This window comes from Chanodichthys erythropterus, chromosome 11, assembly GCF_024489055.1.
Source record: "Chanodichthys erythropterus isolate Z2021 chromosome 11, ASM2448905v1, whole genome shotgun sequence".
Lineage (NCBI taxonomy): Eukaryota > Metazoa > Chordata > Actinopteri > Cypriniformes > Xenocyprididae > Chanodichthys > Chanodichthys erythropterus.
In genome coordinates, this window is record NC_090231.1 from 40,149,046 (window position 1) to 40,172,435 (window position 23,390).

At 40.4% G+C, this 23,390-nt stretch overlaps 1 protein-coding gene across 1 annotated transcript; it reads right to left on the reverse strand.

Moving 5' to 3' along the window:
* Window positions 1-3,892: 3,892 nt before the first annotated feature.
* myadma (myeloid associated differentiation marker a) lies at window positions 3,893-13,982 on the reverse strand. The gene is made up of 2 exons (XM_067399790.1): window positions 13,849-13,982; window positions 3,893-5,776 (listed from the first exon to the last, which is right to left on the reverse strand). Exon 2 carries the CDS (start codon window positions 5,701-5,703, stop codon window positions 4,819-4,821), a length of 885 nt encoding a protein of 294 aa, XP_067255891.1. The 5' UTR covers window positions 5,704-5,776; window positions 13,849-13,982; the 3' UTR covers window positions 3,893-4,818.
* Window positions 13,983-23,390: the final 9,408 nt, after the last annotated feature.

Consider the following 23,390-nt stretch of genomic DNA (forward strand, 5'->3'; position numbering starts at 1 on the left):
ACTGTACATAATCATTCAGACAATATCAACATCTCAAAGTCTAACTGTAGCTGAAGAATGAACATGTGAAGTTGTTCTTACTTTAGAGGTTGTTTTTCAGTCCTGAGTCTGATGTGTCTGCAGCTTTAATGATATGATATGATATAATACTTTATTGTCAGAACATGTCTGAAATTTTTCTTGCATCACAGTATATTTTCCCTGTTTGCAACAATTGCAACATTTGCAATACACTATATGATTATTATCTGCTTTCATCTTTCATTCAGCACATCACATCATTTGTTTATTACTCTAAAAACCCCTATTTCATATTTTACTTCCTCTATGTTTGTATTTGTCCACCTTTTTTCCCTTAGTTGCATATCTGTCAGTCAGAATCACTCTACATTAAAATCGACCTTAATCAGAATTGATTTGACCTTAATCAGAATTTTTTTTTTTTTTCACAAATATCAAAATATATCCGATTGTGTTCATCAGAAAGAAGAAAGTCAAATACACCTAGGATGGTTTGAGGGTGAGTAAAGCTTGGGGTAATTTTCATTTAAAAGTGAACTAATCCTTTAACTTTAATAACTAAACAGCTGCTTTAAAGGTGCCCTAGAACTTCTTTTTAAAAGATGTAATATAAGTCTAAGGTGTCCCCTGAATGTGTCTGTGAAGTTTCAGCTCAAAATACCCCATAGATTTTTTTAATTCATTTTTTTAACTGCCTATTTTGGGGCATCATTAACTATGCACCGATATATAGGTTGCGGCCCCTTTAATTCTCGTGCTCCCCCTCCCCCGGAGCTCGCACTTGCCTTGAACAGCATAAACACAGTTTACACAGCTAATATAACCCTCAAAATGGATCTTTACAAGATGTTCGTCATGCATGCTTCTTGCATACATCGGATCATGTGAGTATAGTATTTGTTTGGATGTTTACATTTGATTCTGAATGAGTTTGAGGTTATGCTGCATGGCTAAAGCTAACATTACACACTGTTGGAGAGATTTATAAAGAATGAAGTTGTGTTTATGCATTATACAGACTGCAAGTGTTTAAAAATGAAAATAGCGACGGCTCTCTTGTCTCCGTGAATACAGTAATAAACGATGGTAACTTTAACCACATTTAACAGTACATTAACAACATGCTAACAAAACATTTAGAAAGACAATTCACAAATATCACTAAAAATATAATGATATCATGGATCATGTCAGTTATTATTGCTCCATCTGCCATTTTTCGCTATTGTTCTTGCTTGCTTACCTAGTCACATGATTCTGCTGTGCACATCCAGATATTCTGCCCTTGTCTAATGCCTTGAACATGAGCTGGCATATGCAAATATTGGGGGCATACCCCCCTGACTGTTACATAACAGTCGGTGTTATGTTGAGATTCGCCTGTTCTTCTGAGGTTTTTTAAACAAATGAGATTTATACAAGAAGGCGGAAACAATGGAGTTTGAGACTCACTGTATGTCTTTTCCATGTACTGAACTCTTGTTATTCAACTATGCCAATATAAATTCAATATTTAATTCTAGGGCACCTTTAATGTTTGCTGGAGTATATAACGCGTATTACATCCCTGTTCAATTTGATATGTATGTTTGTGTTTCTCTGTTTTGGGCTACTTTTTATCTGGTTTTGTTTGAACCAAACAACCCATTAATGAGCGGATTGGTGAGGGTTGAATTAATTAGTGAAGGTGATAATGTTACTGAGAGCCTTTAAAAACCCGCAGTTTGAGGCTCCAGAGACAAAGGAGTTATTTACACAACACTGTTTTTAACTAAAAACAGAAAATTGTTTATGTGTTTTGGCAGCTCATTTACACGACAGCTGCGTTTTGGGGGGCTGAAAATGCACATTTTTGAACACGGGTTTCAAAGTCCAAGTTTTTGAAAACAATACCGTTATTGTCCCCATATTAACTCATATTTGTGTTTATATCCCCATTATAAACACGAATTTGGTGACATCATAGGTTCAGTGTTTAAGCGCATAGTTTTTCTTTACAAAGTGAGACCACCAACTACTGGCCTGGCAGCATAATACCTCGATTTTAGTCGTTTTTGTGGATCCATGTGAATGGGATAAAAAAAAAAAAAAAAAGATTTAAAAAGACAAAGAGAAAGGAAAGACATTTCCCTTTTTTCTTCTGGGATTTTGAGAAAAAGAGGGGAGAAAATAAATAGAATTTGTCTCTTTGTGAAAAAATCATATTTTGTTTAATTTCATACTCCTGATGTTTACTGTTTGTTTATAAAACATTAAGACACGTGCATGTAAACACATCCTGATCATTCATTTGCTTATGTCCACACGACATTTCGAAGTTCAGGATGGACAATATTTACATCTCTGACGTGAAACGGAAGTATAAACAGTGAGTGTTGTTGTTCTAGTCATATTTCATTAAATTTCAAAGTCTGGATCCTTCAAAGTACAGAAATGTCGAATAGATATTGTTAAATGAGAAAGGCTCTAACCTTTGTAGGATTTCCTGTTTGTGTCACCAGCTGTTCCCACCCACCGCTCATGTCGCCCAACAACTCAGACAGATGTCATCGGGAAACAGCAGAAACATTTCTGACAGACTTTTAAATACAAATATGGAAACAGAAATATGTCTATTTTTTTTTTTTTTTCAGAAGCCAGTGCCATGAGGTGATGTATCTCAGGCTGAGACAAGACCGTAGACCGTTAAAAGAAGTGTGGTTAAACTGTGTAATGTTAATTTTACCTAGATAGCAACAATTTAGTTAAATGAACACTACACTTTTTTTGAAAATAGGCTCATTTTCCAACTCCCCTAGAGTTAAACAGTTGAGTTTTACCGTTTTCGAATCCATTCAGCCGATCTCCGGTTCTGGCGGTACCACTTTTAGCATAGCTTAGCATAGTTCATTGAATCTGGTTAGACCGTTAGCATCGCGCTTAAAAATGACCAAAGAGTTTTGATATTTTTCCTATTTAAAACATGACTCTTCTGTAGTTAAATCGTGTACTAAGACCGACAGAAAATGAAAAGTTGCGATTTTCTAGGCTGATATGGCTAGGAACTATACTCTCATTCCGGCGTAATAATCAAGGAACTTTGCTGCCGTACCATGGCTGCAGCAGGCGCAATGATATTACACAACGTCTCTGACAAACGTCTCCATGGTTGCAGGGCACGTTCCCTGTGCAAGCAGAGGCTCACGGGCGCTGCGTAATATCATTGCACTGCTGCAGCCATGGTACGGCAGCAAAGTTCCTTGATTATTAACATTCTTAACATAACATAAAACTAGATATTTCCATTTTTTTCACAGTTTCTAGTATTTGTACAGGCTTTTTGTACATATTTACATTTATATTTTACTTATTAATTTCCCTGGTTCAATGCTCTTTGTAGCAATGTAGCAATGGCCGAGACAGACTTTGACCTTTAAAATGATGCAATCAAATAATCTTGTGAAATAAGCCTGATCCTGAGTCAAATGAGCATTGCAACTCTTTATCCCCTATAAGCTTTTCAGTCATTTTTGACCAGTCAATTTTTTATTTATTTTTTCCTGATTGGTTCAAAACTTGCTGTCTTTTTTTAGATACGTCATTTAAACAAACAAAAAATGGACTTCATTCAATGAGTGGACAAGTGGATGAGTCAAAAGCATAGTAGGGTTAAAAATAAAAATAAGAGTTTAAAAAGCAAATCTGAAAAACCTACTGAATAAAAGTCGGTTATCCTCTTATATTGAACATATAATAATAATACAATTTCATCTATATAAATGCTATATCAATTAAACCCATAACTGATTTTTCATTCTGGAAGCTTGTGAACAGTTAAGTTATATTAACGTATTTCTTTGGAAGATCGTAAGCTGAAAGACAGTGTGAAAATAAATAAATAGTTTATTGTCTGATAAATATCTGATGTCTTAACAGAAACATGTTCATGAATATATGTTAACCTGAAAACCCCAAAACCAATAAACAAAATGAAAAATAGAATACATACTTGTTTACATATCACAATGAAACTTTATTTGTGCTCATGATGCATTTGAGAATAAAAAAAAAATATAAAAAAAATATAAAAATTGTTTGCTCTGGAATTATTCGCTTTCATTATAACACATGAACTCTGACCTGCTGAAACGCTATTGTGATGCCATGCGTCAATGATAACACTTAAAAGTGACAAACATACGCTTCAAGTCACATAAAACAGCACAAAAATGTACAGTAGCTCAACACAGCAACTTTAACACAATACACTCATAAGGCAGTCGTGGTACAATCAGAAAATGCACTACACATCACATTAAAAAATACAATTTTATGTTGTGTTCAAGTCCTCCTGGGAAGTTCATGTTTACGTTTTTTTTTTTTTTTTTTTTGGCGATTTTCTTCAATCTATGAAGGTGCTGTAAACGGAATCATTATATATTATACTGTAATTGTTATTTTGTACATACAAATTAGCTAGTTTAAAAAAAAAGTAAAAAAGTTATTAATTTAAACAAATTTGCAACGCTGCATCCATTGCATATTTTTTGAAACGCCCCCAACTCTGGGCGCAAAGATAATACTGAATTTCCCTAGTATATCAATTATAACAAAATAACACAGTTTCCCACTCATACAACTTTGTCGTGGCGTTTATATGAATTTAACTCGTAAATACGATCTTTCTAAAATGACTTGAACATGCCGTTAGTCACTACTTTCCTCCTGCTTCAGAAACCTGAACTCATTGAAGCACTGTATGCAAAATCTTTGGCTTTTAAAGATCAGCGTCAAGGAAAAGATGATTTATTTGCTCTCTCACACTGTGACAAACACCAGTCGGGCAGAATACGCCAGATCTGCCAGGTAGATCAGGAAGTTGAGAGCGGTGAGAACAGCCACAGCGACCAATTTATCCCACGGGCACAAACCGTGACTGGTTCGGCAGTCACCCGGTCGGCTTGAGTTTCCTGAATATCGGCTGTCAAACTTGAAGACCGGCCAAATGATAGTGGCAGTGAGGTACATTGCAACCGCCAATAGAGCGTAGGCAGAAAGGAAGCGCGCAAATGGGAAAGGCAGGCACCCGGTGCATTCGCTGACACACAACACCACGATGGCCGCCGATATCACGAAACAGATGCAGTATACGGCCATGCACCACTTCAGGGCGGGATGATTATCGTAAGAAATGGGATCGCTGATGAACACGAATATGACGCAGGCCACGAAGGTCTCGCAAACCTTCAGCAGTCCCGGAACTGTCGCCATGTATCCGGCAACTTCTCCCGGTCGTGCCCGTGTCAGACTCACCTCCACGAAGTAAGCCACGGTGGCCAGGCAGGAGAACACAGTGGCGGCGATTCGGTGGTCCCGGGCCTCGCCGTGGCTCCGATCACCCTTCAGAAAGTAGAGCGGGAAGATGATGGATGCGGACAGGCAAAGAAGTGTGGCGTAACAGGCGAAAGTAATGGGGAAGTTGCTCCAGGACACAGGGGCACGAGACTGTAGACCCAAGAGCTCCACCAGCAGAACAAGCAAGGTTCCTGCAAAGCTAAAAGCCCAGCAGAACACACTCCAGTCGGCCATGCCGCCACTGATTCCTCCTCCATGGGACGCCACACTAAATGCCACACAAGTGAACACTAGAGCTGCCAAACGTGCCCACATTAAACGGGAAGGATTCAAGGTTACCAAAGCCATGATGTGTGCTGAGCGATCGGAGAACTTTTTAGAAGTTGGATGAAGGTGTATGAGGTGTGTCCTTCTGGTGACTCTGCAAAGGACAAAAAGAGAGGCAGATGGAGCATCTGAATCAACAAAGCAAGCAATTGGCTGACAGATTTGACATGCTCCAAGACCACATGCTCACTTAAGGCCTGGTTGTGTGAACATGTGGCCCATTTGGGGGGGTCAACACTATTAAGGGGAGCTGTGTGGCCTGTTTTCTTCCCTGCATTGGCTTTACTAAAGTGTGCATTGAATTGCTTTCATGCCTTGGTTACGGTCACCGTGATTTTGCCAAGTAAGACATGTTCCTGGATCAACATATTTTGTTGATCCTGGAACAACATTCCAGTCTGAAAATTTTGTCCTAACCCTATTCCTATCGATAATCCTAATCCTACCCATAACTTATCCCTAAAACCAGAGGGGAAAGATAGGTGAATAGCACTGATGTAGAAGCACTTAAAGGGTTAGTTCACCCAAAAATGAAAATTCTGTCATTTATTACTTTCCCTCATGCCGTTCCACACCCGTAAGACCTTCGTTCATCACCAGAACACAAATTAAGATATTTTAGTTGAAATCCGATGGCTCCGTGAGGCCTTCTTAGGGAGCAATGACATTTCCTCTCTCAAGATCCATAAAGGTACTAAAAACATATTTAAATCGGTTCATGTGAGTACAGTGGTTCAATATTAATATTATAAAGCGACGAGAATATTTTTGGTGCGCCAAAAAAACAAAATAACAACTTAATTAGTGATGGTCGATTTCAAAACACTGCTTCAGGAAGCTGTAATGTTTGTTGTTCAATTAATGAAACTGTGTCTAACAAAACATCTTTTATTTTACAGAACGGTCCGCACATGGTGCAACTTCACAACATGACTAGGTGTCTCCTTCGTGTAGGACCAACACCTACAGGTAAGTACTTCACTACTGACATCTAGTGAATAGACTAGGTATATGCACATATCATGAAATACTCACTTATCATGACATCTCTTTTTTTTTTGATTTAAGGTTTCACCATTACTGCATTTAAATTCTTGCACACTCACTTAACAACAACATGTTATATAACAACTTAAACATTATGCTCTTTATACAAACCATCTCTTAATTAACATTCAACTGTCATTACTCTCTTTTTGCATAGTAACTACTTAAATGTCTGTTCACTTTACTAATGCCTCCTTTACAGGTCAAGTCTCTCAGGTGGTTTTACTGTGCGTTTGGATCTTCGCAATTCAGCTAAATGTGTCTCCTTTTCATCCTCTTTATTTTCTATAACTGGTTCTGTTTCCGATTCAACAGGTGATGTATCCTGTGGCACTGTTTCTTGTGTTTTCAGCAAACTTCTCCTATTTCTTCTCAGGATCTGACCATCTGTTTTCACAGTGTAAGATCTCGGATAAACCTCCTCAAGGACTGTGGCTTTTCTATGCCAGGTATTGCAATCCTCAAGTCTTACTGTGTCATTGTTAGCAATAGGTCGAAGACTCCTGGAGGTCTTATCATAGTTCATTTTCTGTCTCTTTTTTAGTTGCATTTGTTTCTTTTGCAACCCTTTGATTTTCTTTGGTTGTGTCAGGTAAGGCAGGGTAGTACGCAATTTTCTTCCCATTAGCATCTCAGCTGGAGATAAACCATGTTCCAGTGGTGAAGCACGGTAATTTAACAATGCTAGATACGGGTCAGACTTGCTGCTCACTGCTTTCTTCAGTAGCATTTTAACTATATGTACTCCCTTTTCCGCTTTCCCGTTAGATTGTGGATATAGCGGGCTCGATGTCACATATTTGAAGTCATACTCCACTGCAAATTCCTGGAATTCTTTGCTATTATAACACGGTCCATTGTCACTACAGACAACCTGAGGGATACCATGCCTTGCAAAGATTGACTTCATGTGTGTGATTACACTGGCAGTAGATGTATTTGGAAGCAGAGCCATATCTGGATAGTTAGACATGCAGTCCACAACAAGTAGATAGTTCTTCCCATTTAAGACAAACAAATCTGTTCCAATTTTCTGCCACGGCTCACTAGGTGTGTCAGTGATGATCATTGGCTCTTTTTGCTGCTTTGCTCGATGACTTAAGCAGTTATCACAGGTTGACACCATTCTGTCAATGTCAGCATTAATTCCTGGCCAATAGATGGCTGTCCTGGCTCTCCTTTTGCATTTTTCTGCTCCCAGATGTCCCTCATGCAATCTTCTCAGCATTTCCTTTCTCAGTGCTTGTGGTATTACTATTCTATTCTGTCTCAGCAGAAGTTCTTCTACCACACTCAACTCTGTCCTTATATTGTAGTACCGTGAACATGCTTCCTTTTTCCAGCCTTCATTCAGAAGTTTGATGACAATCTGTAGCTCTCTGTCTTTCGCGGTTTCAGCTACAATCTGTTTAGACTTTACATCAGTCACTGGAAGAGCACCAGCTATCATGTTCACATGAAGAGTCACGTCAGCTTCTGTAGAGCTCTTGTGATGTGTCTCACTGTCTGAGGTTGCTCTGGACAGGGCATCTGCTAGCACTATGTACTTTCCAGGTGTATATATCAGTTCAAAGTCATATCTCTGAAGCTTCATCATTAGCCGTTGGATTCTCGCTGACCTTTCACTCAAATTTTTCTTGATGATGGCTATTAGTGGCTTGTGATCTGTCTCCGCCACAAACTTTGGGAGTCCATACACATAAATGTGAAACTTCTCCACCCCATACACCAGTCCAAGGCACTCCTTCTCGATCTGGGCATAACGACACTCAGCTTGCGTCATTGTTCTTGATGCATACGCAACTTGCCTCCATTGTTTTCCTTCTTCCTGGAGCAGCACAGCTCCCAGGCCATCCTTAGATGCATCAGTTGATATCTTTGTCCTCCTAGATGGTTCAAAGAAAGTCAGCACAGGCTTTGTTGTCAAGAGTGTCTTCAGACGTCCCCACTCTTGTTTATGGATGTTTGTCCACTTGAACTCACACTTGTCATGTAACAGTTCTCTCATGTACACTGTCTTTGATGACAGGTTTGGTATGAACTTGCCGATAAAGTTAATCATTCCCATCACTCTTAACACTGCCTTTTTGTCTGTAGGTCTTGGCATATTGAGTATTGCTTGAATTTTACTTTTGTCTGGTTGTACGCCACCTTCTGTCAGCTTGTCTCCTAGAATCATGACTTCCTTTACTCCAAACTGACATTTTTGTTTATTCAGCCTCAGTCCATATTTCTACACTCGCTGCAAAACTTCCATGAGCCTTTCATTGTGCTGTTCAATTGTGGATCCCCACAATATGACATCATCCACATAGACACAAACTTATATTCCTTCAATTATGTGCTCCATGACTTTGTGAAACACCTCAGGTGCTGAATAAATCCCAAAGGGCATCCTCAAGAAGGAGTATCTGCCAAAGGGTGTGTTAAATGTGCAGTAGTGTGTGCTATCTTCATGTAGTTTTACCTGCCAAAAGCCCTGAGATGCATCCAGTTTTGTGAAGAACTTTGCACCTCCTATCTCACTGATGATTTCTTCCCGAGTCGGAATCTGATAATGTTCTCTCTGAATGTTTGCGTTTAGGTCTTTTGGATCCATATACACACATAATTCTCCGTTTGCTTTTCTTACACAAACCATGGAGTTCACCCATTCTGTCGGCTGTTCCACTTTCTTTATAACTCCCATGGCTGTCATCCTTTCCAGTTCCTGTTTTAACTTATTTCTTAGCGGGGCTGGTACCCGTCTCGGAGCATGGACCACTGGCTTTGCATCCTCTTTGAGCTGTATCTTATAGGTGAATGGAAGCGCTCCAAACTCTTCAAAAATGTCAGGAAACTGTTTTACTATATTATCAACGCTGTTCTGTGTATTGCCGTATTTTATGTTGTCTACTCTTTTAACTAGGCCTAAGTCTTCACATGCCTTGTCTCCCAACACTGAATCATGTCCATCTGGAACGACTACGAACACAAGGTGTTGTTCTTTACTTTTCACTTTTACTTTGATTTTGCATGTTCCTCTTGTTTGTAAGCTTTGAGTTGCACAGTGTTTGGTTTAATATGTGGCTTGCTTTTCATTTTTCTTATATCTCTTTCAGAGATCAGATTGGCCTTGGCTACTGTGTCTACTTTCAGCATTATTGTTGCTCCATTTATTTCTACAGTTGCAGTCTTCAGCCTGTTCTACCATGCCCACAAAGAATGTGTCACTCAGAGCAGTTTCTTCCACTGCATGGACTCATTCGCTTCGACTATGTTTTTTTGTCAAGCACTGCTTTGCAAAGTGGTTCTGCCCTCCACATTTAGCACAGGTTTTGCCATAGGCTGGGCACTGCTTTGGTCTGTGTCTTTTGCCACATCTCTTACAATTGAACATTTCTTTTTAATTTAGCTGTTTCCATTTTGATGAGCTTTGTTTCTGAGCTCTCTCTGTCACTGCAGCTACTGACGAACTTTCATGTGCAGCAGTCTTTGTATTTTCACTAAACGTTTTAGCATGTTGCTGCGCCACTTCACTGGCATGACATATCCGTACTGCATCAGTTAATGTCAGCTCAGTTTCTCTCAACAATCTCTCCCTCATTTTCTTGTCAATTATTCCAAACACTATTTGGTCCCTGACCATTGAATCATGTAGCAATCCAAAGTTACATGTCCTTGCTTTCAATTTGAGGTCGATTAAGAAACTATCAAATGTCTCTCCTTGAAGTTGCAGACGTGAACGAAAAACATACCTCTCAAATGTCTCGTTCTTTTTTGGTGAGCATTGTAAATCAAATTTCTCGATCACTTTCTCGAAGCTTCCTTTATCTTTTGCTCGATCAAACACCAGCGTGTTAAATACCTTGATCGATTGCGGTCCCGCTACGGTGAGCAATAAAGCAATCTTTCTTGCATCCGACTGATCATCCAGCCCCACTGCTTGCAAATACAGTGTAAATCGTTGCTTAAACGTTCGCCACTCACAGTCAATATTTCCCGTCCAGTTGACAGCGTCAGGCGGTTTTACACTTTCCATAACGACTATCTGAACTTCTTACCACTCCTGGTACCATGTAATGTTTGTTGTTCAATTAATGAAACTGTGTCTAACAAAACATCTTTTATTTTACAGAACGGTCCGCACATGGTGCAACTTCACAACTTGACTAGGCGTCTCCTTCGTGTAGGACCAACACCTACAGGTAAGTACTTCGCTACTGACATCTAGTGATTAGACTAGCATCGATGAATCAGTGTATCGAATCATGATTCAGATCGCGTGTCAAACTGCCAACTGGCTCTCCGAACAGCAGATTCGATACACTGATTCGTTGTGGTCCGATGCTTCCTGAAGCAGTGTTTTGAAATCGGCCATCACTTTATAAGTCGTCATTTTTTTTTTTTTTTGCGCACCAAAAATATTCTTGTCGCTTTATAATGTTAATATTGAGCCACTGTACTCACATGAACTGATTTAAATATGTTTTCAGTACATTTATGAAGGCCTCACTGAGCCATCGGATTTCAACTAAAATATCTTAATTTGTGTTACAAAGATTAACGAAGGTCTTACGGGTGTGGAACGACATGAGGGTAAGTAATAAATGACAGAATTTTCATTTTTGGGTGAACTAACCCTTTAACCCTGGTTGCAAGCCTAAACTTGAGATAGACGATAAACTTGTCCCTAAAATCTGATTGGTTGATTGGAATGTTGTTCCAGGATCAACAAAGATGTTGATCCAGGATTTGATCCAGGAACATTCTGTACTTGGCAAAATCATAGTGACCCCTTGTTTACATAAGCGTTAAGTAAGACAAAAACAGTATAGATATTCTCTCACTGCACAGAGTGGTTAAATGTAGCTCAAGTAAACAACACAAGAAACCTGTGTGTCTCAAAATATTTAACATACTTTTGAAATCTCTGATTTAATGTACATAAACACTAAAGCAATAGTTCAAACAAAAATAAAAAATTCTTTAATCAATAGCAATGTTTACATGCACACTTTTTTGTCATTCCGATTCAAATCATCCCGATTGAAAGATTCGGTGGACTGTTTACATGAGATGTTATCTAATTCGATATGGTGTTTACATGTGCTGGCGCTTTCAATTGGAATGACTTTGTGACATGCGCATATAAGCCTATGTCCTGTTTTCTGCCTTTTATTCCTGTCAACATGGAGTTAAATTATTTCATATGCACGCTATTTTTATGTAAAGTGTTGCTCTTAATTAAGCAACAGCGTGAATTTGTAGCATGTAGCATATTACTGCTGGAAGGTATGAGGAAAAGACAGGTGCAGGAAGCTGACATTTTTTGGTGGCTGTGCATCTCTACGGAGCATCTCAATACTACCCCTCCCTCCTCCAAAAAGCATAAGCGTGTGGATGAATGTCCAGTTTTACTCCAGTTTGATTTTGCCACCACCGTTTTGCATTCTGACAACCCCTGACCTCTTGACGTGATGCCATAGATGCAAAGTAATCGGTTTAATGCGTTTACATGGCAGAACTTTTATTTTGTTCAGTTTATAAAAAGGTTTATCCCACCCCTCACAAACTGATTACAATTTCATTCGGTTTGGGCATTTTTTTTCCGATTGAGGTGTTTATATGGAGCATTTTCATTCAGATTGGACTTTTAAACCGATTACAATGCTCCATGTAAATGCACCTAATGACACAAAAGGAAATATTGTGCAAATCTCCAACCTGCTCTCTTACACACAATGACAGTGAGTGTAACTGGGCTGTACAGCACCAAAAAAGCATTGTACAAGTTGTCTATATGACTTGTGTGTTATAAGTCTTCTGAAGACAACAGATTTTTGAAGAGATCGCAAAAATATTCCCCTCTGCCACAGCTTTCAAACCTCATTCACACTAAACACCAAGTTCAGGAAATAATTTATATTTAGGTCTACAAAAGAGCAGGCACTCAAGACTAGGGTTGCAAAATTCCGTGAATTTTCAAAGCTGGAAACTTTCCATGGGAATTAACAGGAATATCTGGGAATTAACTGGAATAAACAGGGACATTGCAAAATCGCAGGTTAGCCTAAATTAGAATGAATTAAATGCGAAAAATAACTTTTATTTCATGTTATGACCAAACAAAATGTTTATATTTGTTTTTATATGATACATTTTATATAACTATTATAAATCTGTAAAAAAAATTCCAAAATTCCCATACATTTCTGTTAAGTTTCCAAATTGGAATATTTCCAAACTTCCCAAGGTGGAAAGTTTCCGGAAATTACCGGAAACGTTCCGCCCCTTTGCAACCCTACTCACTGCGTAAAATCTCCTTTTGTTGAGGAAAGAAAGTCATGGGTTTGGAATGATGACATATTTTATTCATTTTTGAGTGTTCCTTTAAGAGCTCAGGTTTAGAGCTAGTGTTTTACCACACTTCGTGCATTATGTCCAAAATTCACTTTTGTGTAAACAGGCTATGTAAACTCAAAGTAAAGACATATCTAACGAGTTAACAAACCGCTTATCAGCAGACGTGACTCAGCTACTGGCCACTTCCTCCAAAGTTCACTACCCATTTAGACGCCTTATGTGAAGCCAGCAAACAAAAATAACTTAAATATTTCTACTAGAGTTTTCAAAGCCGTTGATATTGACTTAAACCATGTATTAGCCTACATCTCTGTTAGTTACTGACGTAGTCTATATATTGAGCGATTTTTTTTTTTTTTTACTTTCTTTTTCTCTCCATCTTTCTAGCAGCTAGCGGATGTGGTGAGGGGTGTGGTTGTTGCGTTTTATACTTCGGATGAGGTTGAGATTATGGCAATAGTGAACGGGGTTCATGGGAGATAAACGCGCTTAAGCAATCTCTAAACAGATTTCTCGCAGAACTAATGCGTTAATAAACGCTTAAAAGATAGGCTACTAAATGTTTAAAAAGTACGCACGCACAATATAAATCCAACGCAGACATAAAGCACTTGAGTAAATTTTAAAAAGGCGTAACGTTATGTGTGTAATTGAGGCGCATTCCTCTGGCTTAAAAAAAACAAAAAACACACCAATTCCGTAAGTAACATTACTGAATCAAGACCGATGCGAACGCAAATCCCAACAGAAATAAAACTAATGATATAGTCATACCTTGTACTTATACAGACAGATTTTTCTCTTTATTCCAGTATCACAAAGGAGAAGCGAGTCCCTCTTCGTTGACGCTGCACAGATGTTCTCTTCCTTAACGGGACTCACTTCAGACTCCACGCCCATTTCCTTCCAAATTAGGTAACGTTACTGCCTTTCTAGCTCTAACCGTTTGACCTCTCCATGCAGACTAGAGAGGGGAATTATATGCTAAAATTAGATATATGTTGGTTTTAGCATTTCATTATGTCATATTTTCCATTCTTTTCTTTACAAACAGAAAAAAAACAAAAACAGAAAAATCTTATTTTCTTATTTTTCATACTATTTCTTAAATTTCATACTATTTTGTATGTGCATCATGCCTTATCTTTCGAATGGAACTCATTCACTATCACTGTGATGAATGATCGAAACCCGTTACTGAGGTTGAGCGCTACATAATCTGAAGAAAATATTTCAGACAGTTGCAATGATAGATTGTACAGTGAGAATGAGAAAAAAAGTTCAATTAGACAATCTAATGATATTAAGACTAGATTTACAACAGTGAATCTGGATATGTATTCATTTCGTTGCAGTCTGTCTGTGGTTAAACGTGACATCAAACCTAAGTTACAAATGATCACGTGTTCCCAACATGACTGACTTCTCTAGCGAGTTCGCACGCATAAAACGTGGTCAGAGTAATGGCCCTTTCATAATATGGAATCCCAAATCTGCCAAAATTAAAAATAAATAAACACATAAATAAATATACAAAGAAATGTAAATAAATAAATAAATAATAAAAAATAATAATTTTACATAGAAAAACAAACAAAAATAATTATTTATATATTTATTTCCTTATTTATGTATATATTTTTTCCACATTTATTTATTTATTTATTTTTTTCTTTTATTTATTTATACATTTATTCATTTCGATTTTTATTTATTTCCACATTTACTTATTTCCATATTTGTTCATTTCCACATTTATTCATTTCTACATTTCTATATTTCTAAATTTCTTTATTTTTACATTTATGCACTTTTTACATTTCTTTGTCCGTAGGTAATGAGGAGGGTGTGGTTTACCTCAGACATAGCAATTGAGCTCGGAGTAGGCGAGAGCGAAGCGTTGAGGCCACACACCTTGTGGTGTGCCCGAAATACAAGTGTAGCCTACTGACGTTGATACTAGGATGAATGATTTGGATTGGTATAATGGTCAAAATCTTATATCATGGGTTAAGTAATATCACCCTTACTGTACTGTGTGACATGGATATAGGCTACTCTTTATTCCAGACATGGCTGTAGAACTTCGTCTGGTCTGGATTTACAAAATGTCCTGGGCTAGCATACATGAACAGCAACATCTTCAGCAGATCTGATAACAGAGACTCTGAAATGGAAGCCCTTGTTATTTCCCATTGTTAATCATTTGAATGAATGGGCTTGTGTTGTATTGAGACTCGGACGCCAGTCACAACACGGAAAGGATCGAATCAGCGCACATAGGCTACAGTGAAGTCGATGCAAGCGATCAATGCATTTGAAATGAGACCACAAATTCACTTCACATTCATTCCTACTTTTACATGCACAACACGTGACAAACGCTATACTATGCATATTTCAAAGATCCAAAATAGAACGAGGCATCAGTTACAATAGAGCATTTTGTCGTGTCGTGTCTCCACTCATGGGGACATAACTAAAACTCACTAAACATCATAATAAAGTATACCATGTACAAAAAAAAGTGTTTAATAACATGTTAAAGGTGCTACGCGATCATCGCGTAAACGATTTGCCCTCTGGCTTGTCAATCACTGCCATCACGTTCCTTGTGAGAGACGAGCGCGGCTGCGCGCTCCAGTAACTTTCCACACTCCACAGGAGCCACATGCAATGTTTTTGTCCGGAGACAGGATTAACAACTGCAGATTATGAGTTACCTGCGGTGAGTCCGACATAATGAATCCACTAACACGATACAGCGAATTCCGGTGGTAAACACTCGTGTTCCAATACTCGTGCACGAGTTTTGGGAGGCGTTCCCTCGAAAGGAGGGAGGGTTGTTCTTATGTATGCGCTCATTTAAAAAACTCAGTAACAGTCTTTGGTTTCTCAGTCGATGAAAAGATCCTCTTTATCACCTTTAAGCCTTTTCCTCCCATAGAAAACCATAATAAGAAAACGCTTAACGTGGCTTAATGTACTAAGACCGTGATTTAAAAAAAAAACTCACTGAACGTCATACTAATAATGTAACGGTGGGTTTGGTAGTATTCAATGCACAACGAAGGAGATGAAGGAGATATCTTCCCAAACATTTAATGGAGTACTAGGAACTAGGAAATAACACCTACAAACACCAATCAATCCAGGATGAAGACTGAACTGAAACTGAGTGCTTATATACAAAAGGAAGCAGGAGCAAACAAGACTATCCCTGCATCTCAAACAGCTCCCTAGCTTCCTAGGTTGTGTATCAGTATACCGTAAATGAATGTGGCAGACTCCCTGATCAGTGCCCTGACTACTGAACTAGGGAGCTGATTGAGAAGCACACTAATTAACAAGACACAGCTGGTACAAATTAACTAATCAAATGAGTAGCCAAGGCAACAAACTAAAGGCAGGAAAGTGAACAAAGGAGAACATGTGACAAACAGGACATGGTGCAAAAACAGACAGACATATGACATTACTCCCCCCTCCCGGAAGGCGTGACCTTGAGGCAGAAAGAGTCCAACCAGGGATGGTGGGGCGGGCACCCTGGAGGTCGTGGGCAGGTGCAGAGTGGAAGGATGCCTCCAGGGTGGTACCGGCAGTTCTGGGCACCATGGCGGGTCGGGCAGTTCGGGGGGCCATGGCGGAGTGGTTTCCGTGGCCTCTGCCTGGACATCAGGTTCAGGGCTATGGGGCTATGGGGAACAAAAACAGACATGTGAGAATAAAGTATACTATTTACAAAAAAATCAGATGAGCCCTGAATATGATCTCAACGTTTTTTAAAATCACTGTTAGTACATTAAAGCGGAACTCAGTAAGATTTGTGAAGCTCCCCATACAGGTTCCTTCAGTGAATCACACTGTCGTAAAAAAGCTCAGCTCTGGACTACAACGACTACAACGCTCACCAGCACAGTAGTTTTGCAAATACAGTACAAGAAATCTCGATGGAGGTGGGTAATTTTCGAAATTGTCTTATAAAGTCTATAATATATACATTTGTAGCCCTATGGGAATTTTTGGTATTTCTTAAAATCACTATTTTTATTTTGTTTATTTTTCTTTAAAATGTACATTTTATGAGGTTAAAAATGTTTAAATAATGTATATGTGTTAAAAAAATTAAGTAGTAAAAATAACTTACCCGTAAGAGAGATCCAATCAGGAGTCAGGGCGAGAGGTCGCGAGGGAGCAGGAGGAGGAGTCTGAAAAAAAAAACAAGGAGAGAAAGATGGAGAGACATGAGTGAGAACCGCGCTGTGACTGTCACATTAGAAATTGGTAAAACACCAAGTTTAATGCGTGTGATATTAGATGTACATGTATACTGCACGAAGAGTGAGTTACAGACATTTAACTGAGTTTACAGTGTGAAATTGAATGGTTTTAAGGGACTCGGTTAGAGTTTTCCCTGAGGAGAAAGTGAGAACGGCTAGTCAGCACGATTTAGTTACACAGACTTTGTCAGCGAGTAGCCTGCTCGGTTGCCCTTTTGTGCATCGTCTGAAGAAGCACTTATCTCCAGAACCATCCTCTGCTTAGCTGTCGGACGACGTCTTCAATCACCAGCATCGCAAGCATCGCGTTGCCGCGGCGGGAAGGACGACGCGCCGATCAGCATTACACAGCACTGAGGTTTTTTTTTCTGCGCCACGGCGCGAAGCGACCATTGTGTTTAAGGTCTCCCCGTTCTCAAGCAACGCTACAGGCCTGCACCGTGTCCAACTCTGACTGTCCGGGTATTCATTTTATTTCATTGAGTGGCCATTTAGTCATTTTGCCGGCTTAGTTTTCATTTGGGGAAATTTAATTGTTTCATTTGAATTGCATATTTGATATTTTAACTGTATATATGTACATACTATATTTTTTTTGTGAGTAAATAGTTCAAACGAATTTCTGTTGAAGATTTGCATTACATTGGGTTTAAAATATTGATAATGTTGATACTTAAGGCAAGATATTGAGTTTACCGAAGACTGGTGTAAAGTGAAAGTGTTTATCACTACTGAGTAAGATAAGTGACTGGTAAATAAATGTTTATTGCACTTATAATATTGATAGTCATTTGAACAGGGTGAATATATTAATGTAACTAAAAAAGTTAAGGTTTATTTAACCAAGCATTCTAGATAGCTGCATACAATTAGTGTGTTATTTTAATTTGGTTATAAAGACATTGTATGATCACTTTGCATTAAATTTAAAAGCTGCCACTAAGGTAAATGTTAAACAAGTAGGCCGTAATAATTAGGGAATTACATTTAGCGCATTAATTAATATTATAGACAGATTTTCTAAATAGGAATTCGGGGAGTGCACCCCACAAAAATAGTTAGACACGCTAGGGGGCGCTACATAAAATGGGGGCTCGTCCGGGATGGATAATTAATGCCATTTACTAATTTTTAAGTTGATGCTAATAGCGTTAGCTGGTAAAATTTTGTTAGTTTCTCTAAGAAATTAAGTAATAGGGACTGAAAAAAAAAAAAAACCTATGCTAATTTAAGTAAATATCTGTTAACAATTAGCGTGGAAATTGTTATTACCTTCTGCCAGAAAAATAAGTCAAATAGTTTATTTAAGCTAAAAAACCTAAAAGAAAATGGAGGCTAAGTGTAGTACTGCAGAATTAGTTCAAGAGCTCAAAGACTGGTGCAGAAGAGAAGAGTTGGATGATGCCCATTCCCTGATGGTACTGATTCCAGAAGACATTACGAATGCACAGATTGAAGAAGCCCTAGGAACTATTAAAGCCTTAGGGCGTGTGCGAGTGAGAGGACGGACAGTTAGTCTGAAGCTGGATAGTCACAGGGTGCTATGCGAGTGCAAAGAGACGGTGGACCCCACCAAAGTCCCTCCTGAACTGTTGCCAGAGGGCAAGACGAGAAAGTGGATGATTGTTATTGCTTCTGAAAGTCCTACTCCTTCGAGCCCGTTAAAGAGTTTGTTGGAAGAACCTCCAGAGAGTGGCTCGGCAGAGTCTATTATTCGTGCGGTAGGTGATTTGTTGACTAAGATGGGGAAACCATCAGGTGACAACAGCAGTTACCGTCGTCTGAGAGTGTTCTCAGGTACCTTGCCAACTCCAGTTGGAGAAGAGTCTCTTGAGCATTGGTTAGAACATGCACATCTGATGGTCGAGGAGAGCGAGTGTTCCACTAAGGAGAAACGACGACGTATCATGGAAAGTCTGAAAGGTCCTGCGCTAGCTGTAGTAAAGGCTGTGCGGACTGCTGATCCAGAGGTTAGTCCTGCTCTGTGCTTAGAAGCCATTGAGAGTGCTTTTGGGTCTGCTGAGACAGGCGAAGACCTGTATTTTGCCTTTAGATTGCTACAACAGCAGCCAAAGGAAAAGTTGTCTGACTTTCTTAGGCGTGTAGAGTTGTCGCTGACCAATGTAGTTCGTCGCGGAGGTCTCCCTACAGGCCGTGCTGACCGGGCTCGAGTGGAGCAGCTGCTGAGAGGTGCTATTCACTCCGATATGATGCTTGTCCAGCTCAAACTCAGGGAACGGAAGGAGAACCCTCCATCATTCTTGGAACTGTTGAGCGAGATCAGAGGTGAAGAAGAGTACGAGTTATCAAGGACAAAGCTCAACACCTCTGTCAAGAGAGTTCACACAAACCCTGCTACAGACAATAGACAGGATGATATTGAGCGTTTGAGAGCAGAAATTCAAGAACTCAAGTCAATGTTCACTGCCGTGAGTACTTTGCCTAGACAGGTTGTAGCAGATAGTAAAGGACCTGTGTCCATGACAAAGATGCCAAACACAGAGACAGGTGGTGATAGTGAAGTAGCTGCTTTGAGAAAGCAAGTGAAAAACCTGCAGAAGCAAATGACAGGCCAGAAGCTGAAAGTCTCTGGAATCCCCTACTTCAGTTCTTCGAGTAGAGCCATCGAGACAAGCCCATAGTGATAATAAAAAGCAACCTTCTAATGACTCGGATGGGAACTTTTGTTACCGCTGTGGTGAAAACGGCCATTACTCTGCCAGATGCCAGAATGCAGAGAATCAGGCCAAAGTGATTCAAAAGCTGATATACGCTCTAAAGAAAGCTAAACAGGGTGATCCATCTCCTCAAGCATCAGGCGGTTGTCACACCGTGTGCTCAGCTAAGAAAAGTGAAGTAACCTCCCTTGGAAGTGGCATTCCGTCAGGATTGATCGGGCCGTGTTCAGTCATCCCAGTGAAGATAAATGGCCAGCACTGCGATGCACTTCTGGATAGTGGCTCCCAAATCACAATTATCTTCGAGCCCTGGTATGAGCAACACTTACCTGATGTTCCAATCCAGCCAGTGTCAGGGTTGGCGATATGGGGTTTAAGCGACACCACTTACCCCTACCTGGGATATGTTGTAGTGGAGATGGAGTTTCCAGAGAAGGTCATCGGGGCAAAGGAGACACTTTCCGTCCTTGCTCTGATTTGCCCAAGTTCACAAAGTCCTGAAAAGACCCCTGTGATCCTAGGCACGAATACAAATCTGTTCCAGAGACTGTCCATGCTCTGTAGGGAGAACACAGGAGTGGACATTTCCCAGACTCTTGGCATAAAGGCAAAGAACTCCATTGGTCACACAGACCAACCAACCCCCGAGGGTGAAGAGGATGAAGTTGCATGTGTGAAGTGGATGGGTCCGGGCTCACTAACCTTACCTCCTGGTGGTGAATGTTGTGCCATCTGTGAAGTGGAGTTGAAGAGGCCGCTGGGTAAAGACATGTTGATGGTTGAGGCATCACCCACCACTCCATTACCATCAGGAGTACTGCTGCGGCCTATGGTTGTACATGGTACGGCAGTGGATGATCACCTCACTATTCTTATGCAGAATGAGTCCATGAAAGACACCGTCATTCCAGTTGGAACTGTCTTAGGCCAGCTGTGTCATGTTGATCCAGTCGTTCCATCTCTGAAAGTTGAAACGGAGGCAGTGACTGTACCCACAGAGTTAGACCCTCAACTGATCCAGTTTGGCGACTCGCCCATACCACCCCAATGGAAAGCACGACTCCGTCAAAAGTTATGTGAGCGAGCAAACGTATTCTCATTGCATGAGTGGGATGTTGGCTTGGCCAAGGATGTGGAGCACCATATCAGGATGACCGACGCAAAGCCATTCAGAGAACGTTCAAGACGATTGGCTCCAGCAGATATTGACGATGTTCGTCAGCACTTGCAAGAGTTGTTAAAGGCTGGTATAATTAAGGAGTCCCGTAGCCAGTATGCCTCACCAATTGTGATAGCTAGAAAAAAGACTGGGCGTATTAGAATGTGCGTAGACTATAGGACCCTTAATAGGCGTACAATTCCAGACCAGTACACGACTCCTCGCATCGACGATGCGTTAGATTGTTTAAGTGGGAGCAAATGGTTTTCTGTCCTTGATTTACGTAGCGGCTACTACCAGATCGCTATGGCAGAGGAGGACAAAGAAAAAACCGCCTTCATCTGTCCCCTTGGGTTTTTCCAATTTGAAAGGATGCCCCAAGGCATAACGGGAGCGCCTGCAACGTTCCAAAGACTTATGGAGAAAGCGGTTGGCGATATGAATCTCCTTCAGGTGTTAGTTTATTTAGATGATCTCATAGTCTTTGGACGTTCCTTAGACGAACACGAAGAACGACTTCTGCGAGTGTTGGATAGGCTTGAAGAGGTAGGGCTAAAACTCTCCCTCGACAAGTGCCAATTTTGTCAACCCAGGGTTAAGTATGTGGGTCACATAGTGTCTGCTGATGGTGTGGCTACTGACCCTGAAAAGCTGGAGGCAGTCGCTAGGTGGCCTATGCCCACAGACCTTAAGTCCTTGCGGTCTTTTTTAGGTTTCTGTGGGTATTATCGACGCTTTATAGAAAATTACTCTGTGATCGTTAGGCCTCTCACGGAACTGACAAAGGGCTATGCACCCACCCAGCGTGGAAGGAAGCAAACCCCAGGCAAGACCAAGACATATTTTAAAGACTCAGAACCCTTCAGTGACCGATGGGATCAGTCCTGCACAGACGCATTCAATCGTATCATTCAGTGTCTGCTCAATGCACCTGTACTGGCATTTGCTGATGCCAATAAGCCATATGTTCTACACACAGATGCAAGTTTCAAAGGGCTCGGTGCCGTACTCTATCAGGAACATCCAGAAGGGTTAAGACCGGTGGCATTCGCCAGCAGAAAGTTGAGCTCTTCTGAACAGCGATACCCTGTACATCAACTAGAGTTCCTGGCGTTGAAATGGGCTGTCGTTGATAAATTTCACGACTACCTCTATGGAGCCAAGTTCACAGTACGCACCGACAATAACCCGTTGACTTACGTACTTACCACAGCCAAACTCAACGCAACAGGTCATCGTTGGCTTGCAGCCCTGGCCACCTATGATTTCGAAGTCAAGTATAGGCCTGGAAAAGCAAACATTGATGCAGACTTGCTGTCTCGCAACTTACCTGAAGACGACGAGTGGGATGGCATGTCTCAAAACGTAGTGAAGTCCATATGTCGGCGGGTGGAAGTGGACGTATCCCCAAATTCGTCTCCCAGATGTGTAGAACAATTAGGAGCTTCACCAGCCTGTATTCCGGAAGTGTATGCCTTTCCGTCTCAGTTACATCTCGGCTCACTGGAACAACTATCAAAAGCGGACTTGATGACTGCCCAGAGGAGGGATGCTGTGATCAGACGAGTGATTGAGGCATTGAAACAGGGAGTCTGGCCTAGCAACAAAGACTTAGACCCAGAGATGCTACTGATGAAGAGGGAGGTTGGCAGACTTGTGATGAGAGATGGACTTCTGTTCCGAGCCAGCAAGAAAGCTGCAGAGGAGACACTACAGCTTGTGCTGCCTGCTGAGTTCAGAGAAGTAGTGTTGCGCTCTCTTCATGATGATATGGGCCACTTAGGTGTGGAGAGGGTAACTCAACTCCTGAGAGCAAGATTTTACTGGCCCAAAATGGCTCATGATACAGAGGAGTATGTGAATTGTGGACTCTGCATCACATGCAAAACACCTGCCAAGAAAGCCGCCTTTCTACACCAAATCACCAGCAGTGGTCCTATGGACCTTGTGTGTATTGACTTTTTGTCAATGGAGCCCGATTCCAGAGGCATTAGTAACGTCCTGGTTGTGACCGATCACTATACCAGATATGCACAGGCCTTCCTGCAAAGAATCAGAAAGCCCTGACAGTAGCTAAGATCCTAGTAGAAAAGTATTTCATTCACTATGGCTTACCTGTTCGGATTCATTCTGATCAGGGGAGAGATTTTGAGTCGAGACTGATAAGAGAACTGCTGACAACCTTGGGCATACGGAAAT

Coding starts and splice junctions, on each gene's coding strand:
- myadma (XM_067399790.1), bottom strand. CDS start 5,703: ATGGCTTTGGTAACCTTGAATCCTTCCCGTTTAATGTGGGCACGTTTG.